Source organism: Musa acuminata, chromosome BXJ2-3 (assembly GCF_036884655.1).
Source record: "Musa acuminata AAA Group cultivar baxijiao chromosome BXJ2-3, Cavendish_Baxijiao_AAA, whole genome shotgun sequence".
In the NCBI taxonomy this organism is placed as follows: domain Eukaryota; kingdom Viridiplantae; phylum Streptophyta; class Magnoliopsida; order Zingiberales; family Musaceae; genus Musa; species Musa acuminata.
The window spans coordinates 38,324,000-38,336,647 of record NC_088340.1 but is presented as its reverse complement, the minus strand read 5'-3'; the positions used below and the strand labels follow the sequence as shown (position 1 = coordinate 38,336,647).

The 12,648-nt window shown below is 38.6% G+C and overlaps 1 protein-coding gene across 1 annotated transcript; it reads right to left on the bottom strand.

Annotated features, from left to right (window-relative positions):
• Nucleotides 1–1,222: 1,222 nt before the first annotated feature.
• LOC103979051 (formin-like protein 3) lies at nucleotides 1,223–12,224 on the bottom strand. Its single transcript, XM_065100572.1, has 7 exons — nucleotides 11,492–12,224; nucleotides 8,444–9,062; nucleotides 7,690–8,362; nucleotides 7,405–7,607; nucleotides 6,744–6,983; nucleotides 2,625–3,489; nucleotides 1,223–1,667 (listed from the first exon to the last, which is right to left on the bottom strand). Exons 1-6 carry the CDS (start codon nucleotides 11,645–11,647, stop codon nucleotides 2,642–2,644), a joined length of 2,739 nt encoding a protein of 912 aa, XP_064956644.1. The 5' UTR covers nucleotides 11,648–12,224; the 3' UTR covers nucleotides 1,223–1,667; nucleotides 2,625–2,641.
• Nucleotides 12,225–12,648: the final 424 nt, after the last annotated feature.

The window sequence follows — 12,648 nt, the reverse complement described above, 5'->3', positions numbered from 1 at the left end:
AATGGCACGTGCATGCTCGTGCCTTCGATGACTCCGATGTAGCGGCGCACATCAACTTCATGACATGCTTAAGCAAGTCTCGATTATCGACGAACACAATTAGAAGGATGTAGAGGAGCATCATATAGTTGATGATCAGTCTTGCGATCTCGAATTCTTCGACAATATTGATGTCCATGATGTAGTAGGCATCGCCCTTGGCGATGATCGAGTTAGTTCTCACAAACCCGCCATCGAGTCGCCCTCTGACTCAACTCGCAAGACCTTGAGCGAGTGCTACTAGTCCCTCCCTCCATAATCGTAACCTACTCTCATATGATCGTCCCTCACTTTCGGATTCGACTCAATGTCACATAATGAATCAATGAGATCGGTCACCAATCACATATTAAATTGATTTATAGGGCAATCATTAACTAAGTTGATGCATAGGTTAATCTAATTCTTTTTCGGTCTTAATTTTAATCTTCTTATCCTCTAGAGCGCTTAATGAAAAATCTTAGGTTAATCTAATTCTTTTTCGGTCTTAATTTTAATCTTCTTATCCTCTAGAGCGTTTAATGAAAAATCTTAGTCTTACCCCGAACCCTACTCTCATGTTGAAAAGTTCTACAAAAAAAAAAAAACTACAAAACACAGAGAGATTGGCCAGATTCAATATTTGTAATCCTCATGATTGCTTCTTATGCTAATGCTGGACTTGATAACCAATAATATACTTTCTTTAATTGTCCATTCTCCTTAAGGATCTGAGACTTCTATTGGTTAAATTACAATGATATAGGTTTTCTTTTACGGAACAGTGATGCTCACTGCGTTGCAAATTCATCAACGGTGAATTAGCCCGTGGTCCAATAAATTTTTGACTGCAAAGGAGGGTAATCTTGTTGCAATCCAACTGAGAATTGCTAAATTGCTGATTGAATTTGATGCGGAATGGATCGTAAATGTTTTGAGCAAGGAGGAACCCCCTCCTCCTTAGTTCTTCCTTAACTCTCTTTTGCTCTACTCAACTTATTTGTCGAGTGAAATTTGATTCATACCTTTAGAGAGAACAATCGGTGTGCTCATTTGACTCTTATTATTTGCCAAAAGGTCCAAATCTGAGCAGATTCGGACGGAGGACTGACATCCTCTTTTCTTGTAAGCTGATCTACCTGGATGAGAAGGGAGGTATTGATTTTGAAGTAATATATTATCTTTTTTGTTTGGAAAAAAAAATCATATATTACACCCAGAAATTTTAGCACTGTTGTACAAGAAAAGAAAGAGCACCTAATGAAGATTCTATATGAGTTGAAGCTATGTCCAAAACCAGGGCTAAAAAACAACCTAATTGTTTTCTTTATATTCCTATCATTACTTACAAAAATAGAATACATGTGCTCCCATGGATTAGCTGGTTAGACCAGAAATTTTGGTAACAGCTGAGGGCTCTACATATCCTTCATATCATGGTGCTTTGAGTGCTCCCCACCCCCCTCGGGTCGAATACCATATCGTTCTTGTTCGAACCTTTCTTGATTCTTCCTGTGATCTATGTGCTGGAACTGGCAGAGGGATCAGGTTCAACAAGTCATAGTTTGTTTGGTCTTGCATAATCCAGACAGAAGCTTATGGCCAGAATATCCCAGGTAGCTGATAACATGATAAGCTTCAGATTCCACCTGAATAAAAATGAACTAAAGTTAGCATTGGTTTTACCAAATTATGGTCTTAAGAGAGGGATCCAAAGAAGCAAAATTTCAATGATGAATAGCAACAGATTAAGCTCAATGTATTAACAACATTTTAAAGCTCATATGCAACTGTCTTATCGGTTCTTACACAATAAATAACAAAGCTATACTGAGAGCATAGGTAATTTAGTGGCTTATCCTGTAGGAAAGATACAGATGAAGAGCATGTCCAAGGTCTGGAGGCTAAAAACTAAGATTAATGTGGGGTAACTAAATGATGGGATGGGTGTGAGGTTAACATATAACAGTGAACAAGCAGCAACATGTAATGTATTATAGAAAAGAAATGATAAGTAATGGGAGGACCTTGTAGGACCACACCAGCTAGAGGACAGGGGAGACACAGAACCACCATGGTGACATGATGAAAAATCCAAATTTTGAGCTCTAGTGAAAGATCAGAGCAGTAAAGAAGATGTACTAGCAATCTACATCGTATCAAAAACATTTGTGAAATCACCAGCTTAACAGGAATGCAACATAAGGTAGGATTTAAAATCAGAAGAATTGGGGGAAGGCTTGGTCGCTGACAATTACTTGTCTATTGGCATTTTAAATGGCACACCTCTTTTTCTGATATTGACTTAACTGCAGCAAATGAAGCCGTGCCTTGTTGTTTGACTTAACTGGTTCAACCAGCAAGTTCCTAGTGTTCCTCGTGACCATAATATTAATCAGAATATGTAATTGGAAACTAGTACCATGCGGGTGTTTCATGACCATCACACTATCAACAAAAAATTTCTCTGGTTGTTCATAGGAGCAGAAGAAGATCCCTGCCAGATCATTACGTATGGAAGAAAGAAGAACACTAAATTTCTGTTCATGATTACCCATCAGTACTGAATAGAAGGCTATTTCCAACAATATGAGATCAGTTGTTACCTTTTTCTGACCAAATTTTAGGGCCCCTCTTCATCTGAACTGGAACTGTCTACCCGCCGATCCGTAATTGCAGGAAATAGTCGCTGTCGGGGATCAGGAGTAGGATTTGCAGTTGCACTGTCCTTAGCTTTTGGTGCCTTTGAAACTTTCTTAGATGATTCCCTTACTTCTTTGCATGTCTTATCTATCATGCCAAGAAAATCTCGCACGATAACAAATAGCCGTAAACCTTCATCTTTTGCTGCACTCCCATGAAAATAATCTGTGGTGCTCTGCACCAAGGATCTTATTCTCCTTTCTTCTTCCAACAAGAAAGTTATGGCAGCCTCAGCATGCTCTACGAAATACTTGAGGGTATCGTGAAACCCACTAACCTCTTCCAGATTTCTCATGTCTGTGTTCAGAAACTGCTTGATCTCTATCAACCTGCGACCAAAGCTTGCCACTGTACCTGTTATGGCATCAGCATCCAATCCAGCTGCCTTCTTGACATTCTCAAGCTCACCGCTAAGACCACAAACAACCTTAAGGCCAAGATTACGCAATTCGTCTCCAGATTCTTTAAGCGAATCTTCAGATACATCATCAGTGAAAAAGCTGTAATTTGTCAGGCTGGACATGCTACCACTTTGTCTTGCCACACGTGCAGCACGTATACCTTCATAGCGAATCATCTCTTTGACAACAAAATGCAACAGAGTGGTCTTCCCATCAGCACCCTTAACATCTGACAACTTCAAGAGCGTGTCAAGCTTAAATGCCTGAGCACCTCCACGGTAGGTGCCATCATTCATGCGGTTGCCAGTTTTAAGAACAGCTTCTAATAGCTTTAAGAACAGACGATTGCTTCTGAGTTCTGTGCAAGCTACCTATTACAAAATATTACTCGTAGCTTATTTTCACCAGAATATTAAATGTTAGAAACAAAATATTTATTTATAGCTTTAGTCTCCACTACCCATGACATGATCCAAGTACAAAGATAACAAGATACATGTTCAGCTAGCAGAGAGTATCAACCAAAAGCATATATAACAAATATCAGTGAGGCAAGCTATCCCACTCCTGTTTGGAATACTGAGACTGACATATTTAACATTAATAAGTAGCAACAATTTGACCATAGTAAATAATTCAAGTTGCTTATTCATATGAGAAACTAAAATCAAAACAAGAACAAATATTTCAGAGATTGCCCTGGTTGAAGCAGAGTTGTACTTACATATGGGATTAGCTTTTTGTGGATTATGTGCTAGAGATACATTCTGGTTGCTGTCTAATTGGCATGGAGACATGTAACTTGGCATGTTTAGTTGAGTGATTCTGATTAAATGATCCGGATATTACTATGTTTTGACAAAGAATGTAGTAGCAGTCAAAATATTCAAAGGCCATCATAAGAAATACATGAAAGAAACATCAAATACATAGAAATTGAAGTATTGTTTATTCAATCAATTCATAATTCCAGACAAATACTGAATGAATCTTAAGAATCTTTGGGAGAAATCTCATGAAAGCAATTAGAAAACTTCTCTTCAATATAAAGAATTTCACCATCAATAATTGGACTACATTAAAGGCTGAACTTGGTCATAGGTTGTTTTTATCAGACAAAAGACATTAGCTCCAGAATGTTTAGCTTGTAAACCTTGTGCATTTTAATTTAGCTTATAAACCTTGTGTGTTTTAACATTCTTATCCATGATAAATTCAGAAGTTCTTGAGAATCCATTTGTTGGTTCGCTCGAGGGAATGCAATGGGGGCCTTCAGTCCCAAATGGAATTTTGCTGCTACATAACATGCAGATGGTACACAGTTTGAGACTATCATATCACATGGAAGTTGTGTTTGTAGATGCACTGCATATAAGTTGAAAAACTAGTAAGAACAGGTGAAGCCTACTTATCAGAAATTCTTATCATGTATGGAAAGGTCATGAAAAGCCCGAGAAAGTTGAAGGTGGCTTAGACTGGTGACAACATGGGAGTATTTGTAGAGGCATTGAGCAGGGGACTCTAAAGATTGTGGGCACTGGTAGATCTTGGCTCTATGCAATTTGAATCTGCACCATATCTCGTGTAAATTGACTAATATTAGTAACTTTTGCTATTTGAACAAAATCATGGGTATGAGGTAGAAAAGGAAACTGCACACAGAGGTTGTACACTAAGAGTCGAAAATTGAAATTTTGATTTGTGCCTGTGATATGATAAAATTTGATTAAGAAATTGGGAAGGACTTGGCCAACTGTAGATCACTCTTGTGTTCACTATTTTATGGAAAAATGTTCTTGAATGTTGTGAGAGGAAGAGTTCTTTGTGTTGCATTGTGATTGAAAATTGCTTCCTTTTTTCTCTGTGTATTACTAAATTATTTACAACATCTATATGAATGTACTAATGAGAGAATTGCATTTTATGTTGGTTCAGGCTTAATCCATCCCTTCACCGGAAGCTGCATTTTTAAATGAATTAGGTTTGGGTTTGGACAATTGATATTGAAGACCAAGTTTGTAGATGCATCTGTGGAGGTGATTCAGACAAGAGTATAGACAGATTTAGATTGTTGAGTTATTTAAATTGTGGGTTAGCTATTAGATTCATGTAGTACAACTTACTTATTTCCAAATTGCATGATCATAATTAACAATACCTCATTGTGTCTTTTCCATAGTTAATGTTTCCCATGAATCTTAAACTGTTACACTCTTGATGGAGACGACATTTTTATTTTACTGAAATGACCATATTTTGCACATGCGGGGTATTTGTCAGTTGATGATAGTGCTGGTTAGTATGGTTAACATTCTTGTTGCAACCATTTAACATTCATTACTCATGAGCACAAAACAGTGCTCCTGTTTTCTAAATTAATCATGCATATTAAACACTGCCATTCTAGGGTTTGAGGTTGGTCCAAACAGCTTACCAGTCTGATAAATGAACAAACCCAGAATATGATTATTAAGAAAAGGATCCTAACTTTTCAGTTCTTTGTGCAGAAAAAAGAAGGGTTCAAATTTTTATGCTAATAATGTAGTTACTTTTGTCATACTCATGCATATGCTAGTAACTGGGTTTGTGATTGATTTCAGGATCTCTTATTGGGTTGATTGAAATGCAAAAGTACAAATGATAATTTTTATGTTCCAAACTTATTTGCAGAGTATATTAGTTGTTCTGGAAGATTTGGATGTGTTGGATGATGGAAATTAATGTGTGGTTGACGTAAAACATCTAGGCCTCTGGAGTACACATAAAACATAATATCAACAGGACACCAAGGTTCCCCGAGGTATGTAAAATGCAAGAATTGTTTAATACCATGCAAGTATCGAATAATTATAACAAATCCAAGAGGCCTAGGCTCAGTGGAGCGTGGAATATGGTGGTGCCAATCTTCAAGATTAGTATATTGGAGATATTTGCTAAATGGATTCACATATATGAAAACTTTTAAATACAATGGAGATTGTTGGTCAGTTTGAGACAAACTAGGGACTTTATGGTGGTTTTTCCTGATTATTATGCAACTTGACTCTATATCATAATGTGCTGTCAGTAATTAGATTAAACCATGCACTGGTTTACATTCCATCCCCTTAAAAGAATGAACAGTAAAAATATGTCTTGCATTGCAACAAAAGTTTCTGATAATTTGGTTTAAGGTTTAAAAACATTTATATTTTACATCTATGATATGGCTTTTGTGCTATTTGTAAACTCGGCAGAGGTGTGGAATGCCATCGTGAATAGCCAACCTCTGTGACTCATCAAGATACTGATAATAAGCAAGATCTACAGTAGGCACACAAATGGAAAAAGTGAAAACATGAGCCTATATGAATAAGTGCAGTAATTTGCAAACAGAAGAATACAAATTCAAAGATTTATTAATATGCCTAAATGGATATACATATTTCCATCTAACAAGAAAAACATGAGCAGAGTTCTATTATAACTTAAAAAAGGATTTTGGCTAATTATTCTCAAGCTGACATCAACTACCTACCGAGTGGCAACATGGAGAAAACTCACCAAAAATCTGGTATCTAATTATTGAATAGGACACAGAAAAAGCAAAGATAGCATTTGAGTTGTCTGAGATTTCAAGACTTGCCTCAAGAGTCACAAATGAATCCTTTATGCTTGAGACATCTTCATGTAGAGAAGACATAAATAGCAAGACATCCATCCTTTTATAGGCAAAAGGAATATCAACCAAGTCCCTTAGGAATTGTTCTGCTGGCCCCAGTAGGGACAAATCACCATTATACAGCCGAAGTTTCAACTCTTCGTCGGTGGTTGGTTGCATTCTCAACAATGTTTGCAGAAGAGCACTAGGAAGCTCATTTCCTGTTTTGAAGAAGATAAACAAAATAGATGCAGTACATTAAAAATGATTCATATTGAAAAATTTTCATTCATGCACATAAAAATTGTTTGTCCATAATTGTTGTTGAAAATTTTTTTGAGATGCATGAAAGTTAAGCATAAGGTGTGTTACAAATATAAACTGGAAAAAGATCAGGTTTTATGCTTGTGCAGGATGGAAAATCAAATCTGGAATTATCTACATGAATGGATAAAGCAGCTACACTGATTATCGAGTATTGGTAAATGAAAAATCAAACACAAGGAGAAGAAACGGTAAACTTGTGGCTGACTGGCTGGGAAAAACTATGATATACTTTATTGCTATCCTGACAACTGAATCAAATACAGAAAATACCGCATCACCTAATCTCCATGTCTACCAAACACAAGATAGACTTACCTTCCATGAGTGCTTCATGGACTTCTTGTTTTTTGACACTCAGAGCCTTTAATGATATTGCCAAATTCTGTGATTTCTTGGGGTCAAGAAGCTGAATGTACTGTATAGGAGGATCACCAGTGGTTGATTGCTTCTTTATTTCAACTCTGGTTTTACCAGCAGCATTGTAGCCAAATAGTGTTTCTATCATCTCTTCATCGAACCTGCAAAATTTCACTAGATCATCATCAAAGCCAAGTTATACACTGATAATAATAGTTAAAAGTAATTGAATAAATAACTTACTGGAAAGATCCTGATCTAATCTGATTCCAGACATTGGACTGATCTGGGTTTGCAAGAACTTTATCCCAAAAGAATGGCTTCAGCTTTGTTTTAGAACTATTGCCATTACCAGCTGCACCAAGGCTTCCTGGATTGGGTGCAATTGGTGGTCGTATGGTTCTTGAACTTCCTTGAGATTGACGAGGAGGAAGTGCAGCTTTCGGTGGTGGTGGTGGAAGCCCAGCACCGGGCTTTTGGTTAGACAATGGTGGTCGTGGAGCAGGAGGTGGAGGAGCCGCCTTACTAGGAGGCATAGCAGGTGGAGGAGGAGGAGGAGCAGCAGGTGGAGGAGGGACGGCAGCAGGTGAAGGAGGGATGGCAGCAGGTGGAGGAGGGATAGCAGCAGGTGGAGGAGGGATAGCAGCTGGTGGAGGTGGAACAACAGTTGAAAGAGTAGGCCTACCAGGCGGAGGAGGAAGTGATGCTTTTGTTTCAGAAGTGTCTTTATGTCCAAACGATGGAATACTTGAGGTATGGGAATATCCTGATAGTCTGTCAGGTAGTAAGGTATTGTCTGAGTTGAGATCTGAGGAAAATACATGACCATTTTGGAGTGGTCCATTTTTAAGTGGCAACCCTCCAAAATTATCACTATGATTCGAACCAATTGGTCCAAATGACTTACTTGACGTACCTGAGATTGGAGAAGAAAAAAAATCAAATTAAACAATTGTCCCATTAATTATGTTAATAAGAAAACGAAACAATTTCATACCAGACAAATCACTTAAGCTTAGATGCAAGAGGGGCCTCTCATCCCTTCCACTAAATGAGTCATTGCTTTCCCTACAACATTTCCGATAACAACAGAATACACATGCAAGAAGAAGAGATGTCACAGCTGAAGATATCACTACAGCGATGATAACTAATTTTGTTTGGTTGTTTTCCTCTTCCTTGGGTGCATGTGGAGCAGCATGTCGTTTCTTTTTGGATGGTTTTGGACCTTTTGGTGGAGGGATGTCACTTGGCAAATCTGAGAAGGACTCATTAGGGAATGAAGAGCTTGCAGATGCTAGATCAGAATCTTGTGATGGAGTAGGACTAGGTGTTTGTGGTTCAGCTCTAGCGTCGGGTGATGGAGCTGGAGGAGGAGATGGTCCTGCAGCTGGAGACAAGGCAGGTGCAGCAGTTGGAGGTTGATCTGCTAAATGTCTTCTTGGAACAGGACGAAGAGTAAGTATGAAGTCCAAGCATTCCATATACAGATTTTTCAGTTTATGCTCATCTTCAAAAACATCAAAGTGGAATCCTTTCCTAATTAGGCATTTGAAAACTGCATGCTTTATGTCTGGTGAGAGAGATCTTATGACTTTAGAAACACGCATCACACCCTGCACAGACAAAAAACATTTTATTGTATGTCTATCAACTTCAGACTGCAAAGTAACTACTAACTATAACTGTCAAAAATAGTTTAATCATTTAAAAGAAACTCATCACCTGTAATGATCTAAATGATGACAGTCCTAAGTCAGATAAGTGGATTTCAAACCAGGATTTGGCAACATATCTTGATTCATTAGTTGATCCAAGATAAAGTTTAGAAGCTAAAGGTGACCACATGAAGAAGAGTCATTGAGTTTGACAGCACAAATCTTACTGACTTTACTAAACACAGGAAAATTTTTCGAAAAACAACATTATTTGCAATTTGACATTCCTTCTGGGTTATGAGTTCCAACTTACTTTTAAAGGTCACAACTAAGTTCCACTCTCTTATGTGCAACAACCTCATGGGACCCCATTAAGCATTTAAATAAAGTTAATCGCCTCCCACGTTATTGTAAAGGATCACAGTAGTCCAGCTAAAGCACAGGTAGTGATGATTTCGGGTGAGGAATAGCACAAAGGATCATATTCCCCATAAATGATTTGACAGATGATGATAAAGAGAGCATTGTGCCCGCAAGCACAGGAAAAAGGTATAATACCAGATGGAGGTTAATTTTATCCCAACAGTTGGAAGCATTTCACACTTGACGCACAACGAAACTGGTCCATGAGCACACAAAAAAGGTAAAATACTAGACAGAGGTCGATTTTAACCCAATAGTTGGAAGCAGTTCATACTTGTTGCACAATGAAACGGCAACTGCATAAGCTTTTGCCCTAAAATGCTGGGGAGTGAATCTTCTGCATCATGATGGTTTTGGATGACCTAGCTCCCTTGGAGAAAACAGACTCTGCTGAGGGAAACAAAATCTGCCATTATTTTGCTTGTCATTTTAGCCTGCAGACAACTACTACTTCCTGATATCTACTGTCATGATATTTGCAAGACCATTAAAATGGACAAGGTGTAAGCCAAAACAGGACAGAAGTTATTGTCAACAGCCATATTGACATAGTAGTGTCATCTGGATGAGCTTGGAAAGACTTGATGAAGCATTGAAAATGCAGGAATCCTAGATGATAAAGTGCAGTCAAGCACACAGGAGATGGTCCAATGGTAGGCCAACTAAATTGTCACTACACAGTAATGTCTTCGTCGCATCTGCCATGTGGATCATCATTAGAGAGGAGGACAGTTGACCTCCTTCATCCTCTCTCACAAATCTATAGATTTTCAAGGATATACGATCTCTCTGAGTAACACATCTTTCATATACGCGCAGTTTTCGGTTTTGCGGGTTTTTGTACACCAATCTTTGCACGACGACGAAAAACTTTTTCTGCGGGATATTCTAGGATTTTGTTTTTTGTTCTTTCGCTGCGCATGTGATACTGCCTCAGGTTTCCCAATAGAGCCTACTTGTTTTAATGAAGCCAAAGGTGTTAAGGTGCAGGAGAATACCATAAATGAAGAAACGAATGCTTTTCATAAACATGAAACTCGGGATCTTGCGTCAAGACCTGTTGGTTTCTGTGAGGAATTTAGTGCTATTTCTGATTTGCATAAGCTATTCTTGAATTTGGTCGTCGTATGGATGTTGTGCCTTTTGCACGAAGTCCAATTAGAGATTTCAGTGGTCTTCCATCTAGTAAGTTTGGATTATGCTCTACGTCAAGAGATATTCCTGATGGTCCTAAAAGTTTCCGGATGGAGCAACTTGAGTCAGGGATTAGTGATGAAGAAGGTAGCATGGTGTCAATGGGCAAGGCGAGTGAAGAGAAGGCTATTGCGGACTCGAAGAAACCCATTTGCAATATGGTTGATTAAAAGACCATCTTCTTATAGCCTTTCTTGACTAGCCAAGAATGGAAGATCAAACCTTTCACCCGAAAGCACAACCAAGCCGCCATTGCCTTCTCTATATGGTTGTAATTGCTAAGATCATTCTAGGGATATTAACTTTCCTATGTCAAAGAGAACAAAACAAGCAACGATGGCTACTGAAAAAACCTCATGGGTGTTTCTTCTAGTTTATGTGCTGTATTGGATAAAATCAGAAGAGCACTAGTAATCACCAAACAAGAACCTACTCCCTCCATAATAACTTGATAAACCCTAGATTGTTTGCCAGGGAATTTATCTCATATGCATGGAAGAATCCATATTGCATTAGCTGATGATAAACTATCCTTTTCAATTTGGTATCCATCCTGTTCCTATAACAATTTAGGTCCTTCTCCATGGCGCATTACCACAATTAGATTTCCAACTATCATGACCCTAAATTGTCAGCACAGGTGAAACTTTGAGCAATCTAATTCGTCCGCAAGTTCATAACAAGAATTGCAAAACCACATAAAAAAAAGGATGAATGGCTGATTAGAAGTGAAAGAAACAAAATAACTAATCAACAAAAAGATCTCATACCGTGTCCTCGTGCATCATGGGGGGACTCATCAACCTAGCATCTCCCAAAGCCAATGACAATCCCTCCCCTCCCAGCCTCCCCGCTGATTCTTTCATCACCAGAACGGGGAAAAAAATCAGACAAAAGAGGAAAAGCACGATCCTTTTCGTATCCATCGTGTCTTGGATCAACCTTCCACCCACAATCTACCCTTTTCATCGCATCTGCAGCTCAACCTCCGCATCAAATCAGCTCGCAGCACGACACAAACAATGTCCCCTCCAGAAAACACCATCAAGAGCGACGCAACATCAACCAACGCGCAGGCAAGCCAAGGTATCGTATCTTCAACCGCCAAATCAAATGCAAGAAACCTGAACGATCATAGTCGGTCGCAGAGACAATGTCCGGACAATTCGAAGAAAAGATCGCAGCTTTGGTCCGCCTCCGCCTTGGGGGGGATGCCGGGGTGGGGATCTAGGGTTTTTTCTTCGAGAGGCAACGAGGGGGAAGGCGGAGGAGGCCAAAAAATTGGGGATTTTTCCCGTCGTAGTTCAAATTTCGCTGCCGGCGTTGGAAAGCGGAAACCGACGACACAATAACAGACGTGCGGAAGGGATTCCTGACAGGTGGTTGATCCAAGAGGATTCGCTGCAAGCATATTGCAAACCGTCACCTTTACAATACGTTTGCTGTTGTGACGTCCTGCAAGTCGTGGAGCAGACGCTACAGCTGTCGATTCTTTTGTGGTGATTGTAACTGTCTTCTGCAACTCAGTTTGCGTTAGAGAATGGTTGTCTCCAATGGAGTTAACTTAATTAAGAAAACGGAAAACCCGGATTTGGACTTTCTTCTTCTTATTATTATTATTAATTATATACCAAAAAGACTTTGCATTGCTGGCAAAACAGCAGTTCATGGCTCACAATGCCTTATTATAGCCTTTTCTATTATTTTTCTTTTTATTATAATTTTTTGAAGAAAAATAGGATGTGAGGAATGAAAGAAAATTCATGAGTAGTTAAAAATTCCATGCACAACAAAAACAAAAACAAAAAACTAATTGGCTATCAGCTTAGTGGTGCCTTCTTTTAATATGTTTCTTTTTTTTACTGAAGAATTCCAGAACTTAACATGGTTTCCATGTTAATGTTCTTTAAAAACATGTTCAGTGTTC